This window comes from Varroa jacobsoni, unplaced genomic scaffold (assembly GCF_002532875.2).
Source record: "Varroa jacobsoni isolate VJ856 unplaced genomic scaffold, vjacob_1.0 contig00750, whole genome shotgun sequence".
NCBI classification, from domain to species: domain Eukaryota; kingdom Metazoa; phylum Arthropoda; class Arachnida; order Mesostigmata; family Varroidae; genus Varroa; species Varroa jacobsoni.
In genome coordinates this window covers 7,909-34,041 of record NW_019214518.1, presented here as the reverse complement: position 1 = coordinate 34,041, position 26,133 = coordinate 7,909, and the positions used below count along the sequence as shown (strand labels likewise).

The following is a 26,133-nucleotide window of genomic DNA, read 5'->3' as shown; positions in this document are numbered from 1 at the left end:
CCGACAACGGTTGTGCTCTAGCCGACGATTTCGTTATTCCTATAACCAGTTAGTCGTAAACGGTTTTTCTGTTCAACTACTGCTGCTACCGTTAACGGCTCGTTTGTCGTTTGTTATGCTTGTCCATATTATTGTTGTTGTTGTCGCCTTGTTTAGCTGCTTACTGTTGGACTAAGCAGTGGTGGACCGGACGGCCACTGGCTTCCATTGTTGTTGTCGTCTAGCTGTTAGGTAATCTTGGCAGCTACCGAATGTCGTATGGCCGCGGCCATATCGCCAGGAGCAGAGTACCGATGACCGTCGTGCCACTAACGCACACGGACACACTCACCGATTTATACACTACTAGTTTCACATGAATAGATTCAACGATAATAGCAGCAGCAGCAGCATCAACCATCAGCGGTAAACTCATCCTGACCATAATACCCGTAGAGGATGTTATCTGGCAGGCGCTGATACTCAACGGGTCAGTGGGTGGGATGGCTGGCCCACTGGGGTTACCACCGTCTGTGCTGCTATGGCTGTAGGAAAAAAGCAAAACTAGCGATCTGAATGGTAGGAAGTCGCCAACCGAGGGCAGGAGGCCTATACCAATTCTGGTGGCGTTAGAAGACCTCTGGGTAAGAGAGAGACCTTGTGTGCACGCTAGCTTAGGTTAGGTCTGCCGCCTAGTTACCTTAGAACGTGCAGTGGCGCCAATACCATAGCTAGCCTTGTCAGTGCTCTACAAGCTATTTAATACGTGTGCCAATACGACAAAGAAAGAATGACACACCACTACTGTCAGCAATGATGACTGGACAGTAAACCAAGGGGCTGTTATCTCGCTATTCTTATTGGTAGAAAAAAAAAGTTCGGTCATCAAAAACCGTCATCAGTGGCAGAAGCACAGCAGATGATGATTTTATGATGAGTATTCTGCTGCTAGTGCTGCTGGTGTAACTAGTGTGTCTATGCCGTAACGTGGCTGAAGCAACCGCGTTACTAACCATAGCGGCGTCAACCGCACCGCTGGCAGTCACAGAGGCAATAATCTATTGCTGTGGCAGCAGGCCGCCGCGCGCGATTAGGTGCAGGCCCTTACCGGACAGTGGTGCTCAGGCACGAGTCTCTGTGCCGATTAGTTTGTCTGATTGCTGTTGGCCGTTCAACGGCCGTTCACTATCGCTCCCTGCTGCACTTAGCCGGTTGCTTATTGTTGCTCTTGTTGCTGCTGAGGTGCTGAAGTTGCTTGTCATCTTCTTGCGTGACTGTGCGACTGTAACTAATTGTACGTCTTTATGTGCAAACCGCAACAGCACAACTGACGTGAATGGTGCCGGCAGAATTAACGACAAAATTTTTAGCATTACCACGCAATTGAAATGAAGTAACAAATATGCAGAGGAAATAGAAAGCAGCCTTTGCTGATGCTATCCTCGCGGATATTTTAGCTAATGTAAGGGTTAGAGAAGAAGCTGCGGGACAATTAGTCTCGTAGCTATCAGTAGAGGAATCAATAAAAAGACATTGATTACTAGCTAATTGAGAGTGGTGGTAAACGTCTAGCATTCTCCGGCTGTGTAGGTGTCGTCAACGCTGCTGCGATTGATAGCTCAGGTTTTTTTCATATACACTATAATGATCTCAGCTCGTTAGCGGCAAAAGAAGTTGCATTGGTCAATAAAGACCGAAAAACTAAAAGGGGCTGGAATATTCAGGCATCTAACAAGTATGGAAACATAGTTTATGTACACAGACAACAAGCAAATGTATTAGGGACAATAAAACTGTAATACCAACAATATGATTAATGTACAACCAATAATTATGTAACATATCTAGTCGGGGTAGTCATTGAAGTGTATATTTCAGTGCCTCATATGTCTTTTCTGTGTCCGTGAAGAAGGGCTGCTCTCACTGCTGTTATTGGTAAATTGCATAGAACCAATTAGAGACAACCTTCACTTAAACACACACATGCACACACAGATACTGTTTCTCTCTTTCACCGTTTCTACCGAAATAGATAAACTACCAGCGCACGGGTACGTACTGCGTGATTCGTGAGGACACGAACGCGTCTCTCTTTGATCAATACTAAAAGTGCTGGACGAGATACCTTAGTCTCCACCACAAATTCGCTTAAGCCTATTCAATTGCCGCTCACAACATGTTCCACCGTAATGAACGTTCCCAGGTATTTACACCCGGAAACGGGGATTTTATAACGAGAATATCCCTGGACATACAACTTTCGCACCGACGACGATATTGTGAAAAATAAGAAACGCCCCTACTGGTAAGTCAGCTCACCCCTTAAACGGCATGTACGTACGCTCAACAAGAATAATAACTATTGATTAGTATTAAATGGACTGGGAAGGAAAGTGTGAATTATGTACACAAAAAGTTATTTTTTCTATACTACACACGATCTTACTAGTTGTCTTATTATATGCAAGTCTAAACTATAGTTGACCCATATAAATACAATTACTCGAGTGCAAATGCAAAACGCATTACAACAACGACACAGTGACTCACATGGGATCGATATGGAGATGACTGCTATTATAACAATTATACTGGATTCGGAATCGCTTCGAAGCAGTGCGGGCTGCAAATTACTATGTTTTATTGACAAAAACACAGACATGCACGCGCATCTGTTGTGTATCAATATGCGATCCTAAAGGTTGTGCATAATTTAGTAAGGCCAACCAAAGGAAAGCAAAATGTTTGGAACGTGAGTTATCACCATTTCATAGTTGTTTGGCCAAGACATTGGGATGTTCGTGTCGTTCTTGATAGCTGTTAGCATGATTTACTGCCAACCACTGCTTAACCAATTTGACATTATTACAACTAAATACCAAAGCTTCATTTAGTGGTTATCGAATACAACCTTTTTAGTTGCGATAAGATTATCGCCCGTCTGAGTTCGTTCAATTAAAATGACTTAAACAGGGCAAGGAAATATACAACATTCAGGGTAATGTTATGACTTAATGGGTCATTGGTCGCTATGCAAAAGGTGAAAGAAAATATATCTATTACTAAATATATAAATGTTCGTTTATATTTATTATGCTAATTGTTATTGAAAGAAGACTTCATGCAAGGATTATCCTTATTTTAGGAACTATTACTGTTAATAATAGCGACAAGAACGAACAAGATGTCTCTGTCTACATGCATAGCCCGCTGCTGTCGCCACCGCCGTAAAAGTATGTGCGCGAGGTGGAACGAGCCTGCCGAAAGGCGATGATCAGTATCTGTTCTTTTTTCCTTTCATCTCCTTTTGCGCCCGATTTCATTCGTAGGAACTAATGTGCAAGTGTACATATTTTCACACATGTGTTCGCGATTGCAATCGATTAATAAACGCCAATATGCTTGCTTGCATGCGCGTTGCCAGTTCTATTGCCGATGCAGATTGGTAGTCGTAATAAACGCGGTAGCCATTTTCACCATCGTCCCTGCTGTCACGCGCTGGATTCAAGAATTTCTAGGTGAATGTCCTCTGAGCAGCCACGAACTTCAGCAGCAGCAGTAGCCTCAGAAGCACCTGCAGCAACAATAGCTATGGCTGTGGCTCCAAAGCAAATCTAACGAGAAGCGCAGATTTGCACGGGTTCCACGCTGACGGTGGCTGTGACCCGCCGTTCCTATTGCCACTACTGTCGAGTGGAATACAGACGACCCGATCGTTGTTCTGTTCAAATGTTCACACAGCAGTACAGCAGCAAAAACAACAGCACACACTTAGGTCTTATCACTGGTCACAGGCGACGAAGAAGCAAAGTCTCCTCACTGTTGCTGCTGCCCATCAGCGATGGTTCCGGTAGACCGCGGAAATTTGCAAAAAAAGAAATTTTCAAACTGTCAGTCACTGGTTAGAAGGAACTAGCTTGTTTTACTCAAACTAATAGAACCACAAGGGCCAAGAGTGACGTTCTAATAATTGAAGGGAGGAAGTTAGTGGAGCAGAGAAGAAGTCACAGCAACGCGCGAAAAGGTGCTCACCAGCCAGCCTGTTTGCCTGCTCACAACGCACACGGCCAGCTTCACTCACTACGGCCGCCGCTGCCGCCCAGTAACTCGAGTAATCGGCTCGACTGGCACGCAGCCAACAAACGGAATTGTCGACCGACATACGCACATGGCGCACGTTTCAATGTATATATACTACAAGCGAGATATGAGGACGACACGGAGCATCAACAAGCCGTAGCCGTAAGCAAGAACGGACGGTTGACGGTATGACTGACTGGCTGACTGACTGACTGACTGGTTGACATGGTTCTGTGGTCACATTGGTTTTACGATAAGGAGCGGTGGTCCTCACCATGGCTCCAAGGCATCACCATGGCGACGGCGGCGACGATGATGATAATGTTTTTTTGTAACCAGAAGACTGCAAGGTGGCAACAACAGCAGCATCTGCTGTTGTATCTGTTGTTGGGAGTGATGGTGTTTTGACAACTGTTACGAAACATATCGTGACGAGATAAAAGCTGCTCTTTTCGTAATGACCAGCAAATTAATTTATGTATTTGCTGTGGCTCTTGGGGGAGTTAGGTGCGCTTTTGAGCGGAATGACGATAATGCATATAGCACTGTTGCTTTTCTTTCTGTTATTTTCTGTTTGTTACAACGCGACCGTGTCAAGTTTCAAATACAGCTAATGCCAGCTAACAACTACTTGCTTATGTGACTGGCACGTTTGGATCGAAAGATTTCTCATGAATAAAAACAAGACGTTCCGTTGTTGCTCATGAAGGCTATAACGAAAGTTAGCATTTTTATTATGGCAGAAATTGACCAAATGTCGTTTAGAGTTTATATGCCGTTTAAAAAAAAAACTATTATGTCCTTTGATTGTGTTAGATTGACGTTAAAGGGGTGACTCAACATATGTTAATCGTGCTGCTAAGCTCGACAAAAGCGACCCATATCTGAACCGACCATCCCAGCTAATCAACTAACAATTGCCACATCAAACGAAATAAAGGCCATGTACTTAATAACGGAAACAACAACAACAGGAGCATGTCGTTACATAAGTAAAGCCCCTAGATACGATGCTACCTGCCCTGCTTAGCTTATATTTACCTGTCGGTTATCCTTCTAATTTTGACTGTCGTCGTGAAGAACGCCTTCGATTCCAGCTACAGGCCAAGAGAGGGATTAAATTTTCCGTTTTGTTACTGTTCAAAGCCATCGTCGCACTGCTATCGCCAGTGTGCTTCTATCCTTTAGGCCGCCTGCTAGTATTCTAAAACCGCTGCTGTTCTGCGTTTCCCCCGCCTGTTTTTTTATCGTGTGGACATGATCATGTCAGCTACCGCCGTTGTTGATGTCGGCGAGAAGATGGTGCTGGGCACACATTGGATTATGGCATCATGCAGCTCCGACCCTATATGCAGAATCAGAATTAGAAAACCACCATCATGTTGATATTTTTGCTGTTAATATGTAATGGAAAAATATAACGATATAGAAGTTTCATGACCAGCTGCTGCGGCTTCTATTTGTATAGGCAGAGCACCAGGGTCTTGTTAGTTTATGCGCTTACTTTTTGATAAAGCCCAAAGATAGATTATCTATTGAGTTTAGGATGTATACTGTTACTATTAAGTCGGCAATATAGCATGCATAAGTAATTTTCAGAGATACCTTAATGAGAGGATAAAGCCTCAAGGCTGTGGGAATATGACAAAGCTTTGTTGCGTTAGATATTTCAGCTCTTGTTGATCTATGTGAGGCTTTGTCTATATGTACATACATTAATGTATAACAGCAGTACGACAGTGGAACAGTACTGTTAGTAGATATCATTCGAAGCTTGATAGCGACGCAGAGGTCTACCCGGACTTTGCTGTTGTCTTAAGCATCGCAGTCGAAAGCGGTAGCGAATTCGGATAATATCGTGAGATGGAGACTGTAGGTTATAGCACCTGCCTTGTGTCTATCCTGAGCTACTAGCGCTCAGCGTCAGCAGATATCAGCCATCCGTGATAAATCGTTTTGTGCATGGCAGTTAATGATCCAATGCAATTAATATGGCCATCTATCCGTGTTGCTAAATGCAGCAGTATCTACAACAGCACATTTCCATCCAAATGTCCATCGATCTATGTCACGCACGACACATCGGATGGTCCGGGCTGGTAGTTGAAAAAGAATTTAAACGATACACGTCATCGACAAGACGACAGGACATTGAGATGACCTAGGATTTTTCCGCGGATATTACTTTACGCCTTCTTGAGACCTGTTCTTAAACCGTCTATTGGACAGTATAACCTGTTGCCTTATGTGGGTGCTCGGTCGTTTCGACGCAATGTTTCTCTGTGACTATGAGTTCACGTTGACTTATAGGTGCTTAAGGCGTCTTTAGATAAGTAAAGCAGAAGCTGTTCTTTCTTGTAGTACACGAAATGGGTGTTCCGTAGAAATATTATTTGCCGCTTGAGCCTAAAACTAGAACATTAGTTAACAAAGAATATCTACAAAATCATAAACTATATCATGTTTTTGATGTACATTTAATTATGCTAATGCCAATTTTTTCGCATTGTTTTCAGTGACAATTCGATTCCATACAAATAAACGTTTTTCGCTAAGAGCAAAGATAATAAAGGTCCAATCAATGACAGATTAGATGGTCGCTTTGGGTGACAAGTAGGGTAATTTTATCGAGTTACAACGTTTAATATCTCCGGTAATCTAAAATACGTACACCATACACACACGGACAGTGTAGTTTTGAATCATTTCACGACCAATTTTCAGTTATTTCAAGTCGCCGCTTGAGATCTAGCACAGTCACATTCACGGTAGATACGTATCATTGAACAAATTGATGAAAAACAATAACTATCTACAACCCTAGGGGAACAACCAGTAGAGTCTATATATTATGATCATGTCAATAAATATTTCGCTCGTTTGTTTGAAAACATGGAAAGCGAGGTACAACATTAGTTTAGTATACTGCTTGTGCTGGACAGTTTACACATGCCGTGATTTCTAGATCTTTTTTATAAGGGGGTGTATTTAATTAAAAGTTATGGTTCGCTTTAAGATTTTTTGTCCTAAACACTAGACATGTTACTTAATTTGCAAATTTATATCTGTATGTACCGTTTAATTTACTCAACAAAATGACTACTTCGACTCAAACATAAATGGTAGTCTTTGAATAAAATTCTTTCACGGCCTTCATTTTGTCTTATTTGTCCGTATTCTTTGTAAAACGTTTTGTAGTTGAAGGTTTTTAAAACTTTCAACTGAGGTACTGCACGGGATGATCTGAGTGATGATACCTGGGTGACAACGGCTCGAATACGGTCAAACGCGAATCGAATTTGAACGTGTCTTTATATCGCTGTTTATATGCCGTGTGTTCCTTTCCACTAACCATAACGACCTTAACTGTCAATTAATTGCAGGTTCTCAATGACGACCAGTTGACGTCACTGATTCTGAAGGAAAAAGAGATTTGGGACGTTTTAGGGGTCGCGCGTAGCCTCCACATTATACGACTAGACGAGTCTCGATCGGCTGTTATCTTCGGTGAGGATCGGGACCACCTGCAAACGGTAGTCAGTCGCCTCGTGCCACGATCTTTGCCACCCGACCATGTTAGGAGCTACCTGGCGCAGATGTGCGCCATCTGCGAAGACCTTCATGCGCGAGGCTTTACACTTCAGGGCGCACTGCAGCTTAGCTCGTTCGCACTCGACAAATGCGATCATGTATTCCTGCTTAGTTCAACCGGCGTCCAGAAGGCGAGTAACTGGCGGCCGGTAAGCCTCAACCCGCAATATACCGCCCCCGAGGTGTTACGGCAATCGTTACAGCTGCGTGAGGACGTCCTCGAACACCAACGGCTGCATCAGGCTTCGCCCTTTTCCACTCCGTACAACTCCTTCTCCTGTGATACATGTAAGTGATGGAATTTTTTATAGTGCTCACTAATTAGCAGTAGGAACGGAACGACTATATGGTACGCGCAGAGCTAATCCTTTTAGACGTGAGATAGCTTGCGTTGCTATATGTTTATATACGGGGTCGTGTATCGATTGTCGCTGGGCTATAATAGTGAGTTATCACAGTAACATAGCTGAGTTAATATAAATATTCGTTATAGACAGATTGTACCCTAACGAAGTCTTCCGTCAAGGTAACGTTTTTCGTGAAGCCGCATATGTACGAAGGAGACGATAACGCTTAAACCTAATTGTATGTTTGAACAGAGAAGAAAGATTTGTAGGGCATATAGTAGTATAGAAGCACAATTCCACAAACGTATCTACAAGGGTAGATTAAGAAGGAAGAGAATTAGAAGAAGATTAAAGAGAAGGGTGGCAAAAAGCAAGGAAGGCTATTCGTTCACAAAACCCTAAGTTGACAAACACTTGTGAACTATATATTTCATGCAGTTGAGGTTAAAGCTGAAGGCTTGAGACACCACATGGTACTATTTACGTTCATTGACCTTTAGCTCCAGTGTTCAACCAGAACGAAAACCTAGCGAAAAAAAAAATAAAACAGGTCTGACTGTTCGCCTATATGCCTGTTCGCTTGTCGCACCATTATTGCTGCCGGTGTTCATTTTTTGTGCAAAATTCTGCCACGCTATATATGAGAGCTGCTAGGTTATTTATTGTATGAACAAGCGTCTTATATTAATTATAAGTGTTTTAAATACGACAAGCCAAGTTTACTAATTGTTCATCAAAGTCTATAAACCTCTCAAGACGCATGCTCGTATCAGCATAAATAAATAAAAATGCAGCTGCAAACGCCAAACTACCGAGCTGTTGAAGCGAGATATTAAAATAATTAAAGCGAACTTATTGATTACTGTCTTCATGTAGCATGGCCAAGCTAGTTTTAAACGGCATAGCTGATTTGTAATCAATGGACCAGCACGAAAAATTAATAGGTAAAACCGCCGTTTTGACCTATAAGCGTTTTCTGCGACCTTCACACACCTCACGCGTTTTTCCTTTTAGAAGTAAAAAAAAAAATAAAGAACAGTTTTAGCAGAAACAGTTGCTTCTGTCCTGTGCGCGCAAGCCAATGGCCCTTACCTACAGATTCCAAGCTCTAAAGGTAATACGGCAGCATAAAGTAGGGGCAGTGCGAAAATATGAGAGGCAAACAGATACCCCTTGATGGAGTGTTTTCAAGGATAAAACGATAAGTATAGTTTGCTTTGCTTACGACGCGTATAACTGGAGCTGCTAACTGTGATAGAACATTTGCTCATGTATTGAGCCACTAGAGAAAACTAAATTAAATAACAAATAACGAGGCGGTAACGTATCACATGTAATTTTCACCATGGCCCATCATTACATTGCGTCAATCTATGGGTTCGAGCATAAAAAGGATAGAAATGTATCCATCTATTAATAACCGTATTATAGTATACTATATGTGGTGACAAAAATTCAAAGCCAATGACTTGATGAATGTTAGCTTTTTGCGACTCGCATTATAGGTATCGAACATCAGCAATAGGCTCGTATAGGTCCTAAATATGATCTTAATAAGTCAGTTATCTCGGAAGTTAAAAAAGAGCTTGTGGTAGAAAACGACGACACAGGTTCTTGGCTTACTTAGCAAACAGCTTTTTAAACTCAACCGGATTTCAAAGCTACCACTTTGCTCAACCTAATTTTGCGGGTAATAGCATACACAGTATCGTACAGCGTGCGTAACCGTTTCGTAATCCTTGGTTAGTAGACGACAAATTCGAGACAAAGTATCAAACATATGATTAGTATTTTAAAGAAAAAATAATGTACATTTCTCTGTATAATTCTGTAAAATGATTTCCACGTACCACTAATAACCCTCAGAAAATTATGTTGACAGAGCTCAGGGTGTCTCGGTCAAGCATGTCTGTCCGTGCAACTGGAGTCCGCCGTTCTCTGCCAAGTTGACATATTTTTGTGCAAAAAAAAATTAACATACAGCTAGAAATGAGCGGAAACTTATGGATCTGAAATTTGAAGTGCTGTGTAAACAAAAATTAAGATAGTTACAAAAACGCGCCTCGAAATACAGCCAAGGGCAGAGCTTTGTCTTGTTGGCCACTGGATCATAAAATTAGTAGGTGTCTCGGTCACAAATACCGAGCGTCTGCCAACAACAGTGTAATCAGTCGTCAAACTCATTTTGAGCCGCGTTCACATCAGTTGCTGCTGTAGTCGGACGTGTCGTCGAATCAGGGGAGGGCAGTCGACAACGGCGACATCAGCAGCAGCGGCGGTTGCCTTCCGTCGAGGCCGCTGTGGCTTCGATAACTTCGAGATTCCGACTCACGGTGGTGATGTGCCGATTTCCTGCTAGCCATTCAGCCAATGTATAGGTTGCTGCGTTGGTACCTCACTCACCCAGTAGCTTCAATGGCGGTAGTGGTACGCACAGCCATTAGCATCATATTTCACTAGTTGCATTAGCACGAGCAGTGATACAGAACGAACTCGTGAAGATAAGTTTTAATTTCAACTTAAAATACAAATAAAAAGGTTAGTGGCAGGATAAAAGGTTCAAAGGGAAACAAGGCAAACAGAATCCAAGATCAACCGAATAACCGACAGCCTGCCATGAGCTAAAACTGTCGTTGCCATTGTTCTAGCAGCGGGGCTTGCCTTCTAGTTGTAACAGACGTAATCTTATGGGGATAGTTGTACTGTACGTTTTAGCAGCAGCAACAGCGGTAGCAGCAGCAGTGAAGGTAAACAGAGCCGTTTGAAGTTATGCTTAACACCTGTACCGGGCGCAAAATTTTGAATATTCTAGTAGCGCAGATCTGCGTTATGGTTGTCGCACCGCTTTTTCGACTGCTTCTTCGCATCAAAAATACGGTATAGGCCATCCCTTGCCTCTTCCCTACTTCCCTCACTCTTACTGTCTCTTCCGGCGCGCGCGAGCTACAGGCAGTTGATAATCGATTTGATCGGCGACATACACTGCTGCTGACGCATGTTCACCCTATATATACATATGTATATTGAGAGTGAAAGAAGAGGGCGACGATGTCATCGTCATCCTTAGCGCCACCGTGTGATGGTGGAGCTGCTGCTGCTACCACATCGTTCGGTATCCCTGCCGGTTCATGTCCACGTATACGAACATATAGAAAAGGGTACAAGATGCAAACCGCAGCCACAGAGGGCAACGACACACAGGGTGCAGGCCTGCAGAAGAAGCCGCAAAGTTCGTCTCCGTATATATGTATATATTTGTACTACATATACAGGTACGCTCACGATCGTTATGTAACGTGGCCGTTTTTTGTGCGCGTCTGCTTGGGCGAAACAACGGCTGACGGAACGATTTCTTTATCCTTTATCATTATAGAACCATCTTGCGTAGTGCTCAAGCTCTCGTTTCCAACAGGTGATATTATAATAGGGTATGGATGTGAAATGGGTACCATAAGCCAAACGGTCCACAAATTCAGCAGAGTTTAATTGGATCCAGTTGTTTCTTGGCAAGATTGGTTAATAGATTCAACCTTTCTATTTTCCATGGGCATTTGTTGGAGGATGAGCCTCGGGATGACAACGGCTGTAGCCGCCCGCAGCCCCGTTCTATGCGACAGTGTTAATGATTTTGATGTTAACGTTGATTATAACGCTGCTAAAGATGATAAGATGTTGCATGCCAGCCTACTATCGCCATTAGGTCAGAACGAGGCAGTCTTTATTTCTTTGTTAGGTCCAGATGACGTGCGGCAGTGTCTCACTGCGCCTCTGGCACAACAGAACAATAACAGCGGCGGCGCCTCGGCAGCTGAGAGCAGTTACCGTCAGCAGGGAGAGAGAAAGAGACGACCACGCACTCATCGATCGTCAGCAGCCAGCCGTGTCCTCAGCAGACAGCGAGGCGCGCGGGCGCGGTGGTAATAGCACCAGCCACAGCAACTGCTATCCATAAGTGACTATCCGAGCCCGTGACGACAACACGAACAACAACAACAGACGGCAACAGAGGCAGTCGTGGTAGGTAGGCCGGCCGTCCAGCAGAAGAAGACAGATCTAACCCTGCTGTCGCTGATGCGGAAGGAAGGAAGGAAGGAAGGAAGGAAGGAAGGAAGGGAGGGAGGGAGGGAGGGAGGGAGGGAGAGAGCGAGCGAGGGCCGAAGGGGTGGAAAGTTAGCTGCGAGGAGTAGAGGGTAGCATAGTGGTTGTAGTATATAGGTAAAACAGAATATATGCGTTGAGTGAGTGCAGAAATATCGAACGAGTCAAAACGGCCGATAGTAGGCAGCCACTATTGTTTTTCGACTCATCGGCAAACGGTGCTGCTATAACTACAAACCACTAGAGGCTGACAAGGTGGCTGCAACAAATGATGGCAGTAGCAGATGAGTGTCGACCAGACGACGAGGGCAAACAGGAGGGTGGTATACGCACGGAAAATAGCAGCTAGCCAGAGTCAGTTAGCCAGCTAGACGAAGTAAAGTGAATAGGGTGGCTAGCGACGGCGATGACGACGACAACAATAATAGCAGCAACAAAAACGACAAGCGATGACGATGCTGCTGCTGCCATTGACTGCCAAAAGTGCTTGATGATTAGTTAGTCGGCCGGCCGGCAACTGACAACGTTCCGCTCGCGTACCGTGTACTAACTATGCACTGCCAGCACCAGTAATACCTGGACGTATGTTATGTCAAGGGATAGCTGTAGCTGCACACATTGTCACTTTAAAAATTGGGTCATGCAACAATGATTTGTAAGCATTTTCCTCCTCGTAGACTATCATATTATCGTTGCATGGCCAGCGATGGCTGGTAACAATGCTAGCCTCTTTTGCAATTATAATGATGCTAACTGCATCTATCCAAGCTCATGATAATATGATTATCTTTGCTCGAAGCGCAGTCACGACAGGTCATGCCTTTAGTGGATGGTTGTAAGTTATGATGTGGTAGGACGGTTCCATTTGGTTGACTGTGATAATGGCCATTTGTAGAAGTTACTTCAACCAAGTACTCATCATTGTTATGTAGTGGTAACCAGTTTTGGTTTGAATTGTCTTTGTGGCGCTTATCTTTAACGTTTTCATCGGGTTAGACTGACCTCCGTCCACGTTTTAATTCCGTTGACTGGATCGTTCATTGAGCAGCATTCAGAACCTATGAAGCTAAGCAGCTACGTAGTGAACAGGTGTCTGCATATGGGTGAATGATTATATGCTGTAACTGTTTCAAATCCACCATTGTTAGTAGCTGGAATAGTTTTTAATAATAAAATCGTACCGAGTTACCTAAACGACAATAATGCGAGCGGACGATCATTTCACGAAGAAAGAAGTTCACAATTTGGTTGTCGTTTTGTCAAGAATTTTATATTATAACGTATACAGGTACAAATACCTGAAACCCGAGTAGAGATAGACGGAGGTGTGTGATCTCAAATTTTCTGCTTTGTTCGCGTTACAGGCGTGCTTTGATCTCTCACGCTTACATACATTCACACACACACACACACGTAAAAACAGAAAAAGTAATTCGAACGAGAACCAAACTCGTTCTCTAAACCAACTGTCGGACTATTGTGTATATTCTACCCATAATACCTACACGTGTAGTAACGGTAATAAAATACTAGCAGTGGTATAGACCAGAAAACATGCTCCAGCGAATAATATCTCGGGAACTTAGATGAGTAGGTTTGCCACTGCCTTTGCTCAGCCGCGACAATAATACTAAACTTATATTCATTTATATATATAATATATTTTCCTGTTTTATAGGTTGAATTTTTATTGATTTCGATTCACCGATAGCAGCAATTGACAAAATAACTAGTGACTAACATGCTTTGCGTATTTTACTTACATCTGCTGCTATTTCAGTGTTTCATGCCGATGCCTATAGCGTGGGCATCTGCGGATTAGTTATGGCTACTGGGAAGAGACCCTTCCGTATAAATGTTGGACGTTCAACAACGGCTGAGGACTGGATACAAATGACCAATCGGCTTGTTCTTGAGATACCCAGTAAGTACCCACGATAGGCGAGCGTTGATATTAATGACCACGGTGATAATACAGATCCGACTTAGGAGCTTCCATTTGGTACCACACAAGTCAAATGGTCAAAAAGGCTTTGGCTACGGAATTTTCGTTCTTGCGTAGAAATTCAGGATACGTTGTATATAAAATCCTTTGTCTGGTTTTGGAAAGCTCAATTAAATCAGTTAAACTGTCTGTCTAATCCAAGGGTAATCGACAATAGGCAAACGCGTAACGGTCTAAGTTTGGTTTCTATTTTAATATTACATATATTATCATAGTACTCCAGCGAAGTGAAACGAATGGCTGATTTCTCCAGTAACCGCGGATTCGGCCAAACGTATCAATGTGTTCTTGCGTACGCATGCAGCGAGTGTAACCCTTACGCGATGTTTCTTTGCAGACGATCTCGCCAAAGATTTGAGGTGTCTGCTTTCTCATCTACTACTGTTAAATCCTGAGCGGAGGATGAGTGTCAGTGAAGCCTTACATCATCCTGCACTTCACGCGTTCGTGGGTCATTTACGTAGGAGTCCAACTGTAACAACACCTCCATTCCTTAGTTTTATGCAGACGACCACACCGACGACAGCAGCAACAGCAAAAACAACCGAAAACAGCCAAGACAAACAGCAGCGACAACGGCACGCTATGATTAGCAACGTTACTGTAGACTCTGTTAACACGGAGGTTTTAATTCCCCAGACGATCGACCACACGAGCAATAACAGTAACCGGAACAATAACTGTCGTATTGATCCTGATCCTCTCAGCCTAAATGAGGCCATTATGCCAGCCTCGCCGGAGGGCAGCGATCAGGACGAGGCTTGCTGTGAAGCGAATGAAATATCTGGCGGCCGTGAATGTCAGCAACGAGCAGATATTGACAAGGCGGTTCTTCCGGCGGACCGTGCCGAGCTCGTTACATTTGTTGTTGATGCTGTAGGTAGCAGCAATGGCGACGACGACGACAACAACAATAACAACACTGATGAGACTTTAACATCTCTATCGCTTACCGCATTGCCGATTTCCACCCGACGGGAACATTTCGTTCGCGAGGATATCATACAGCAGCAGCCGCAGCAGAATGCAGTGTCTCCGCAGAAACTTCTGCTCTCTCAGGACCGGCCGACGCCTGACTGTTGTGCCGAGGCAGTGGCGGAGTCAGGCCGACAGGACGGTTTTGTCGTAGCTGTCGAGAATTGTTCACCAACGTCAGTGTCTTCAGTGCGACAACGGTCTTTGGCGGGACACACCGAGGACGTGACACCAGAAGATAGTGACGTTGGATCTGTTGAAAATTGTGACGTCGAGCTATTGCAACAGCAGCAGTGGCAGCAGCAACAACAACAACAACAGGCGCCGCTTCACCAGGAAAACCAATTTCGGCAGCGGAGTGACGGTTACCCCGAACGAGATCGAAAGGAAGCGTCTGGCGTCAGGATCGCTGCTGTTCCAACAACTAGAATTGTTTCCGGTGCCACGGCCGTATCGATTAGCAACACTGCAGCTAAAGGCACCAGCGAACGGACCACACACAAAGCCAATAGCATGTTGTGATGGCCAAAATATAATAGATCTCAAAAAGTAAAAATCACAAAAAAACACTAATACTTTCAAACACATACAAAGCGTGAGACATATGGAATGACGGTGATAGTGAAGACCGAGCCATTATCGACGTCTAATGTGGGTAATTGATGAGGTCGTTGCTAACAATAATGTGAGAAAAAAGCAGATACAGCGAAAGAAGGACCCAGAGAAAAAGAGCGAGAGTGCGAGTGCGAGAGAGATAGAGAACGAGTGAGTGAGTGAGAGAGAGAGAGAGAGCGCGCGGGGGGAGCGAGAGAGAGAGAGAGAGGGGGGAAGGGACGCGGGGAAAGCGGAGAAACTAGTGAATGGCGAAACAGGAGAAAACGATTTTCCACATACAAACATAATAGTAGTTAGTGATAACAGTAATACATAACTACGATAAACTACATCATAAGGAAGACGACGATGACGATGACGACAACAACAACAACAACAATAGGGACTTGAGGTACCTAGACGAGGAGTAGCTCGAGTTGGAGCAAGTGACACACGTGTAATACATGGATGACACATGCGGAAGACAGGACAAGAGACAATGTTTTCACGATGTTATATACCTGATAAAGGACGCGCATCGCCTTTTTGCGTGGCGATGATGATGATGCTGATGATGATAATGCGGAAGCAGTAAGGTTGTTGCTTGGATCGGCTTGTGATTAAGACCGGACTAAGTTAACTAATATTAATTAATACTATGGATCGTGACGACAATGGGTGTTGATAGCAATTGTCGTTGATGATGCTAATGATCATTGGTGGTGATAAGGTAGATATCAGTGGGCTGTTGGACGCAATATGATGCATGTGACTGATATATGATACAGATATGGAGAACAATGGCAGTGATTGGACGATTGAGGTATGTAGACTCGAATCGTAAGTGAAGGAACAGCAAGAACTAATTGCGAAAACGACACTAAAACAGACAGATAAAGAAAGAAAACGCGGCAGAGAAATATGGACCGCTAATCGGGAAACAGGTGTGAATTACACGTTGAACCTGTGATTCGCCATATTTGTTTAAGGCGCTTAGAAGGTAAACGAATGAAGGTGACGAAAAATATAGATGAAAAACAGAGTTTAAAAGAATATTGTGGAACATCTGGAAGTATATGCCGATCATTAAAAATCGGAAAAAGAAGGAGATAACTTGAAGATGCCGATTCGACAACGAAGCGGCCGGTTTTTGAACATAGACGAAAGCGTTTAGAGGAAATAGGAATTACCATCAGAAGGATACTACGTCGACAGGTAACGCACAAAGCAATTATAGCGAAGAACCAGCGGTTGAGTCAAACATAGGTGAAATTAGTTTCTAAAATATGGATTTGGTTTATAGAGGAAGTATAGTAAAAGAGGAACAAATAATTGCACCACGAGATGTTCCTCTTTCCTCCCGTGTCTTCCAGTCAATGGTTGAAACTGGTTTTTTGTTATCTCGGGGGATCTTGGTTTCTCATCAGTGAAATCGTTCGAGGATTCCGTTATTGATGCAGTTCCTCTTTGCTCCATAGCCACTGTGTCACATCAAAGTGGCTCCAAGTGCTGCCCGTTGCCGAATTATCGAAGAGTGTTAAAACAAAAACTTAAATCAATAATTATTTTAATAGAAACGTCAGGTGATTACGCAGTCCTTTAGAAAACGTGACATTTGTGTGCCACCCATACAAACACATAAACACAAGAAAGGAAAAGAACCTACGAGAACTTGATATATACCTGTTGCAGGATTCGATCAAGAGGAGCCACAAGAATTAGGTGCAGCAGAAGACAGATAGTCAGGGACAGAAGGCAAAACTGAGTGACGTAGTAATAATGATTTGTTTGATTAGTAACTCCCCCTTGTTGCCAGTCGTCGATCTCCAATCCCCCTATTCGAACTACATTGTTTGTGCCGGTTCACTATTGTGGAGCAAACGATAAGCAAGTGTGCAACTGCTACTAGTTCCTTTGTCCATTTTCAAACAGCTTACTGAGAATCCTTATAGAAAAGACGTATGTAGTAATATATGTAGGGGGGATTCATTTTGTGAAGAAGTGACTTACGAATACTGGACATGGATAAGAGCGTGATATACATTCGATGTATTTGCAAGGATTGGCTTTTGTTTCGAGGCATTACTTTCATGCTTTTCTGGTTCTTGCTGGCGCTTCGTTGCTCCTCAGATGTGCTACTTCGCTTTGCAATCAGTTTGATTTCGACCACAGTTGAAAACACCGTAAGACTAAGGGACTGATTTAACATGGCTTGCTGTAGCCGTAGTCATAGATAGAAGTTCAAACTGGCAACGCACGCCCATGCTGATAGGAACTGAAACTACTTTATGGCCGTTCTTGTTTGTTGATTTCAGCAGTAAAGATTACTTACTATCATACTTACAGTAATTACTTACCATCATGATGTATGTTGTTTGTAGAAGGGTCGCATGTCTATCCCTGTATGATATATTTTTTCGTTGTTTCTATCGGTTGTGCAATGTTACTAATTTCTACTTCCGTAGAGGAAAAAAAACGAAATAGTATCTGTGTGGGCGGTTGACATCGTCCATGGTGGGTGGCCCGATGGTCAGCAGGCCGATACGTACCTGCCATAGCAGTAGCTGTCCTGCTGGTGAAGCATCGACATCATTCTTTAATGTCCAACGAGTGTGCGTATACGTGGTTGAACCTATTCTTCAATGCTTTACATTTCCTTTTAATTACTTCCTCGTAGTCTTTTCGTGTGGTTGTTATTGCTGCTATAATGCGCATTAATCAAGATTGAGTCTATTAAAATTCTGAGGATTCGCTTTTGAGGGATTTGCTTCGTGAAGTTTGCTTATGGAAGTTCTCGTACAACTCAAATATTACTATTAGCCTCGCTACTATCATCAACTAGTTAGCTACCTACAAATTTCCGCTGTTCTGACTTTGCCTTATCTGCCGCCGCGGCCGTCGTCTATAGCGTTACGCTATCGTTGTCGCTAGTACGGCTAATGTTAATCTTTCACTGCGCAGCTTTCTGATTCTACTTAGGGTGAGCAGACTACCCCTGCGAAAAGGCAGTGGAGTAGATGACTGCTGCCTTCCCGTGCTGCTTTCTGTCCGTCCGGGATAAACGTGCGTCACGTTTTCGGTCACGCGTTGCTGTCTTAAGACACACACAGACACACCTCGGACATTGACATAGACCTTACTGGACAATTACGATCGGATATTCGTGGCTTATATAAATATGGAATAATCATGTATGTCAAGTCCCATGCCCAATAGTTGGCTACCAGGTAGCTTCCCGGTAATTTGTAAATACGGTACGGACAATTATAATGATGATGAAATGATTGAGAAAAATCATCTTCAAGTGTCACTGGATTGTTTTTTTTCAATAGTTATTTACAGGTCGATCTATTGTTGAAGTACATGTATTTGACTGTCAGCTGAATGCCATCTAATTTACGTGCACTACTTACTTTTTGACAAGGAAGAAAAAGATACACGATTTCAGGCCTCGCGAGCAGAATTTACATATATATATATATATATATATATACATACAATAGTTAATAAGGCTTGCAAGAACTAGAGATGAGACGAGTGTTGGCAGCGTCAGTTAGCGGTCAAAAACACCTCGTAGATTAATAATATACAGTTTTATAAAAAAGTTCGTGCCGACTCCGAAAAATGAGATATACAGCATGTAATACTACGACGGTGCTGTGCATAAAGGTCGTAGAACTAACGGAATCAGCGGCACGACGTAAGAGAAACAGGTCACAGCAGGTGCTATCAGGAGGGTACTTAACATGGTCACTATTTGTTTCTGTCTATGTAGCCGTTATTCATTCAGTGTCTCGATGTTCACGATTTCTCAATTGCCAGATCGATAACATTTAGTAACAAGTAGTACTTGAGCTAGTAGACGATTTGTCAGTACAGCTTTCAATTGCATCTATCCCTGAGTAGATTATTATATTGCAAGCGTATTATGGTGATGCCATGACAGTGCGTAACAAAAGCTCTAGAACGTTGATTTTTTCCGTTCTATCACCGGTCAAATTAGTTGTTGCTGTTTCTCATTTAGGCATCAAAGTTGAAGAAAACGGACTTTCGCCCTATCGTAACCATAACAAAAGTAACGCGTAGTTGACTGGGGGAAATTTCGATGACCACACCTTCGCAACATACAGATCGACTAAACTAGATAGTTTATATACCGACAATGTCGTTGTCATATGATATGTAGCTATCGCGCGCTAGATGGCTCGGTGTTTTCGATACGTGATGTTGCCCAGATGCCCCCGTCATGCCAAATAGGCATGACGGGGGCTCGTGTTTTTCGTTCGCGGAAAATACTACCGTTAGTCAAACTCACGATTAAGCTTTCGGGAATTGTGAAACGTGTGGTTATACACTACTGACAGCGAACGACCCTACAACTGAAATCTGTTGCAGAGATGAGCTTTCATTGTGCAGACTTTACGGCCTGTATTCAAAAAACCGAATGTATTGATCAGGTAAATAACTAGCGTTTTGTGCCGTCTTGCGTCAGTTGTGGACGCTTTTCAAGGACGTGTACGTGAGTATTATTAGTGAGTGTGGCAAGCGGAACTAGTTCACATGTCGGCTTTTCGCTCTTGTCCTAACTGCATAAACGGACCGCTATGCGATACCGTGCCCAGACGCATTTCCCCTAACGAGTATCTTTGTCACATAGAAGTACATAATGAGTTCTTTTCAATCTAGTTCTTTTTTGCTTTGCTTCAATCTTTTAGGTTAGCAGCAGCAGCAGCAGCAACCCATAAAAGCAGACAGTAATATTCACAATGGACACAAGCACAAACGTGGGCAACATGCAACAAACATTAGCTGGAGTGTATAGTTGCCATTTGCCACTAAAGACAATGAACTATTTCGTACTGAACACGTCAATCACCGTAGGCGATTTTTACGCACAGCACATCGGCTGCAAGGGACATTACTTGCGGCCATATTGTTAACGTGTGGGCGAGCATCGTTGGCTTGCACTTGTTGCGCTCACAGATAATCCCGAATCCTACATTCCAAGAGGTTAGAGTGGAATCGCGTCACAGTAGCACGCTCATTGTTGTGCTGGATCTGCCTAAAGGTGGATTCAAGCAGGGTTTCTGCTATGTGGTCTCGTCAGATTATGTACCCAATAGTTGACAACGTCGTTCCACCAAAGATATCATCGTCGTCGTCGTCGTCGTCACGCTGAACTGATGCGGCAAGAGCTGCGAAACACTTTGCAACGTACCTGACGATTGCCGAGTGGACGAACTTGTAAAGACGCTGTCGTGCATTCATCAGCGTAATTCATGTTCCATTTTCACCACACGACGACAACCCGTTGTTCTAAACGATGCTTCAAAAAATGTACTACTGCGATCAACTTCAAAACAAACCAGACCCATCGTCGCCGACCGAAGCACTTAAAGAGCTTTGGTTCCAGCACGCAACAATACAGGCAGATCACACGTCATGCTGCATAGTTACACGTCGAGCCGTGCGCACGCAGCAGGCTCGTCTCTGGTTCAAGTTTAACTTTTTCGGACGTAACACTTGAAGGCGCAAGGTACTAGTGGTCTTAAATGACGATAGTCTGTACCCTCTTGATTATTTCGGCTCCGACTTTCTAGACACATCGAAGTATTTTAAGCGCACGTTGGTAAAGCATTGAGCTGCCGCTTTACATTTTAACTATAGCATAATGATTGCCAAGGTGACTTAATTACTGTCTTCCTCTTTTTGTCGCACCTGTAGGGGTTGATGCGGTTCGCTTTTCAATTAGATGGTGGCGTTCATCCCGATCGCTCCCGCTAAATTGTCAGGTTTGTCGGGACCATTGAGGACCTCAAGACTTCCGGATTATTAGGCTAACGGGTGGTGATACCATCCGGCTATTTGCCGAAATTAGCTCATTCCTTTTTTTTTTCCTCTTATAAGCGCTTCGCTGAGCTTTTGCACTGCCATTCATGTGTCTTCGTTCATTGGAATTGTTGTTGTTGTTATCAGACTGCCTTCTAACGTCGTACTGTATGTTGTATCTTGGGACGTGTGGGATGAACCTTCGTGCTTAGCTTGGCATTGTCCACTGTCAATACTCCCTGCATTACAACAGTCTGTTCTTGACACTTATACCGTTGTCACGTAGGGCGGTTTCGGCTCGAACACAGTCTTCAGTTTCAGCCGCTCTGCTATTGGATCCCTTAATTGTTCCTTTGTAGTTTATATATAATGGCAGTAATGAACGAGAACAAATAATGTTTGGTTTGTATAGGATAATGCCAATGAGGATTCGGAACGAAACGAAACGAAAATCGAACTTGTTAAAGCTAAATTTCTACGCTTCGACGGCTCTGAGGCGTGTGGCGGCCACGCAGCCGTCTCATGCTCGTTTGGCAGGCTGGCTGTTCCAGCATGTCGTGACCTTAAGTCGATATCAGGATGTAGGTCAGTTCGTGTGTATAGACATTATGAAGCTCGTTTTTATAACGAGGCAGAATTAAACCATTTGCAGATTATGGGTACTACTGTTGTGTGTCTCAAAATGGAATTGTTAATAGGAACGAGTTTATTGTTTTCTATTGTTGCTCACATTGGCATGCTGAAAGCTAGCCTCGAAGAAACATAACGGTGTCCCTGAACAGTTACGCGGCTGTGGTCTCAGGCTAACGGCTAAACACGCCTATATGAATGCTGGTTTCAGTCATTGTAGTTGTTTTCACAGGTAACTGGAGTTCTATTCACGCCGAACTTTGAGTCCACGCACTATTTACGTCTTGGCCCGCATTTTGCCGCAATTAAGGGACTTTTGATTCGTCAGTTTTCCCTTTTGAGATCCCCTGAATATGGTCCTCACCTGTGGGTTGCTTGTACCTTCAAAGCGGGCGATTGCCTTCACATGCGTTCCTGTAACTTCACACAAAACCTAGCAGGTTTTGACTATTCTCTTACATTTTTTTTTAAAATTTTAATCACCTAATGCTTTATATGGACCTCATAGCACTTAAATATGCTCAAGTGTGCGTTTTTGACACTGCGGGATCACTATATAAGGTTAAGAAGCAAAAATATCATAGTCAAAGACAGACTACAATGCCAATTGTGGAAAAATGCGATCGCTGTAATTAAACGACGGTCGCCCTTGACGTTCCTGCGCTCTATCGGAACAATTACATCGAAGTGGAATATATAGAAACGTCTGGTGTGGTGTTGATAGATCTATACTATCGGCGCTTGTGGGAAATAGAAGGACAAATAATACACGGAAGTACACTGTAGATAGAAAAAGAGTTGATCATTGAACAAATCAACGGGAATAGCGATTCTCTATCACAGAGGGAACCAGAGTCGTTCAGAAATTTAGCTATGCTGATTTGACAAATTCACGGTGGGAACTTTGAAGATGGACACGTAACATTAAAAGTACAAGTAGTTATTAGAGTACGAAATAAATTTGATCAGCGAAATCTTCAGAACGTTGCCATGTTTCAGAGGCCATTTTTAAAACAAGATGTTCTAGAGGAAGATGCAATGGCGTGGGATGACCGACTGTACACTCGACTATCCACATGACTCAGCGAGTCCAGAAATAACTTCGTTAATTATTGTTTCGTCGGATGAATACATAGAGCTCAGTGATAATCTCATCCATTACCTTATGTGAACTAGAACCTTTTTTGTAACAATGTTCTTATGAGCCGCTACGAAACTCGAGGTGATGGATCGGATCGAATATGAACTTATACAAAATGGAAGAGATTTTAAAATATAATCAATGTAAATTGAATAAAAATTTAAAAATAATCACATTCGAACACGCCATAGATTTTTCGTAGAAACTCGTTATCACAGACGCATACATACACCTAAGCCAGGGCATCAAAACCGACTGCTGCATTGTGATAGGCATAAGGGAGGTCGTGGAGGGCTGAACATCAACAAACAATCCTTAATTACGATAATCACATAAACGGGCCGCTGCAGCAGACGTCGAATAACGTTCGTTGGATGAATCGAAATTTTTTTTTATTTGCACACTTCGAACCTGTTCCTATAGCCATCGAACGCAAAAGTCCAACATTTTACAGTATACGGTTATATAGATAACTACAGGGAAAATCATTTCGGGCATGATGATGTGACGCGATCAGGAACTACAGCGCTGAGCGTTCGTTCACGAAGTGTAGTATCGTTAGAGAAAAACGCGGAAAAAATATTTGCAGAACAATTCTTCGACGAAAAGAACGACGGTCTTGGCGGTCTAAGACTCCGTGACTGTCAAAAATCTATCTCTGCGCGTTGAATCCTGAACGAGCTCACAAAGGCCTAAGGTTAGAAATGAGTTATGCAGTAAAGCTTTTTTAAAATGCGAAGTTATAGAAGCACGACAGAGCACACCTTATTATAGTACGGCTCATACATATAAATATACCTTATAGCCCTGCACGCATACAGCTTTTGTAAAAAAGAAAGCCAACAATTTGAGTAGAGGCGAAATGGACTGAAGCACTGACAATGGAGTGAGTACTACTTTAAGCGGAAGGAAAATAGCGGTCAATAATCTGTGTCAATCAGCTATCGATCATTCGTAGAGACGTTACATGCTACTGGGAAGATAAAACTCGATCTCTCCTGAAGAACTACCACATTTTGTGAGGGCACTGGCAGGGCAAACAAACCTAGCTCGCACAGCGCTAGAAGTCTTAAGCCTCAGTTCTGACTTAGAGGAAGCAAACGTTCGGTCGAGGCCGAACGACTACAGAAGGAAATGCATTACCGACAACGCGTTGTTTGTATTCTGAAGGGCATACCAGTTATGTGGGATCGGGCTGCTAGTAACTGCTAGTAGGCTATAAACACGTATATACGGCAAACGTTCATGAGCAGATGTCAATTGCCACTCAAGCAATGCAGATGAGACCAAAGGCGACGATAGATATGATATCGTTAATACCTATGGACGTATGACGTTTCTTACAAACAGTCACAGACAGTTTAAAATAATAGAGTAGCAAATGAAACAGATTAAATGCAGACCTATAGACCATTTACAAAGCCAATCGCTGTTCGTTACACAGCTACAGCAAGCGATGGCAGTCGGAACAATAAGGACGAAACAGACCATTCAGGATAACAACGGGATTCGATTGATCTGTTGATTCTTTTTCCCCAACCACGCCACCCCCGCCCCTAAGAAAAACACGAACTACTGACACGACGTTACAACTACTTTCATACACACACGTGCTTAACAAAAACAGACGCACACACACAACACGTATAATAACGATGATTATACGTGAGGGAATGAGAATCAGACTGAACGAAAGTGAACAGAAGCCTACAGTGTCGTTTAGTGCTTCCGGTAAACCGCTAATACTAAGGCGCAGAGGGACGAGAATGAGCAAAAGCAAAAGGACTACAGTGTAGATGGGTATTGCTTCAAAAGATATCGGTAACAGCGAACTGTGTGTTGAAGGAAATGGTGATGATGACGATGACGATGGTGACAGTAATAATGATGAAATTATGATAGAAACGACTGATACTATTAATGATAATAATGACTCGACTGCGTGTTGTAGAAACGAGGAAAGCAACAGGCAGTCGCTGCGAGCGGCTGAGGCAGCGAAGCAGCAGAGAGAAACGAATGTGATGCGAAGATGACGACATTAATAAAGATACGGATAGATCAAATAAAATATAAAAGGTCGAGATAAGAGAAAACAAACTAAAGAAAAATAAGAAAAATGGGGATTATGGAGAAAGGAGGGTGGGAAGGAAAAACATATGTGAGCTTTTGTGTAAATATAAGACTTATAATTTATGCTATTATTATTATAATGGAGTACAAAAAGGATGAATAAAAGAACGCTATTATTTTACAACTCCGCAACTCGACTGTCTACTGATTTACGTGTCAGACCTTGCTAGACGACATATATTTCTTTCTTTATATATATATATATATATATATTTAATTTTTTTAATTTTAAAAAGTACGCAGGAGTTTACAAATTTTTTTTTAATAGATTTCATAATTTATTACTATTTGGCTTTTTGGAACGTGAGTCACGTCCATAGAACGTATTATAAAATAATACCGTGCGGTTTGAAATAAACAAAATGAGTGAATATTTGTCAACTGCCTTTGCTTTTTGGTTAAGAACGGAAACAGCTACCAAAGGCGGCCGTAGTGAAATTATACGTCTTGGTAGCCCGTCGATTTGTTAAACACTGGCATGGATTCAAGGAACTTAACGCTCTGGCGGCACCTGTTCAGCTGCGAGATCACAAAGCCAAGTTAATCGTCATATAGGGATCCGCAGGAACAGGGAAACCGGAGAGGTGCAAGAGGATAGCTCTTTACTATAAAAATCGTGGCTTAGGGGTTGGACATTTATAAACAAGAACGAAGTGTTGTAATTGATGATTTTTATGGTTGGATAAACTTTTACTTTTACGACGAACCTTTAAAAATTTGTGACAAATACCCAT

General features: G+C 42.9%; 1 protein-coding gene across 1 annotated transcript in view; it reads left to right on the top strand.

Annotated features, from left to right (window-relative positions):
• LOC111271537 (uncharacterized) overlaps positions 1 to 25,531 on the top strand; it is a 29,561-nt gene extending 4,030 nt beyond the window's left edge. The window contains exons 2-4 of the mRNA XM_022852413.2: positions 7,443 to 7,938; positions 13,876 to 14,019; positions 14,438 to 25,531. Coding sequence (XP_022708148.1) covers positions 7,443 to 7,938; positions 13,876 to 14,019; positions 14,438 to 15,597 — 1,800 coding nt within the window. The 3' untranslated portion in view covers positions 15,598 to 25,531. The remainder of the gene's footprint in view (positions 1 to 7,442; positions 7,939 to 13,875; positions 14,020 to 14,437) is intronic.
• The last annotated feature ends 602 nt before the right edge of the window (positions 25,532 to 26,133 follow it).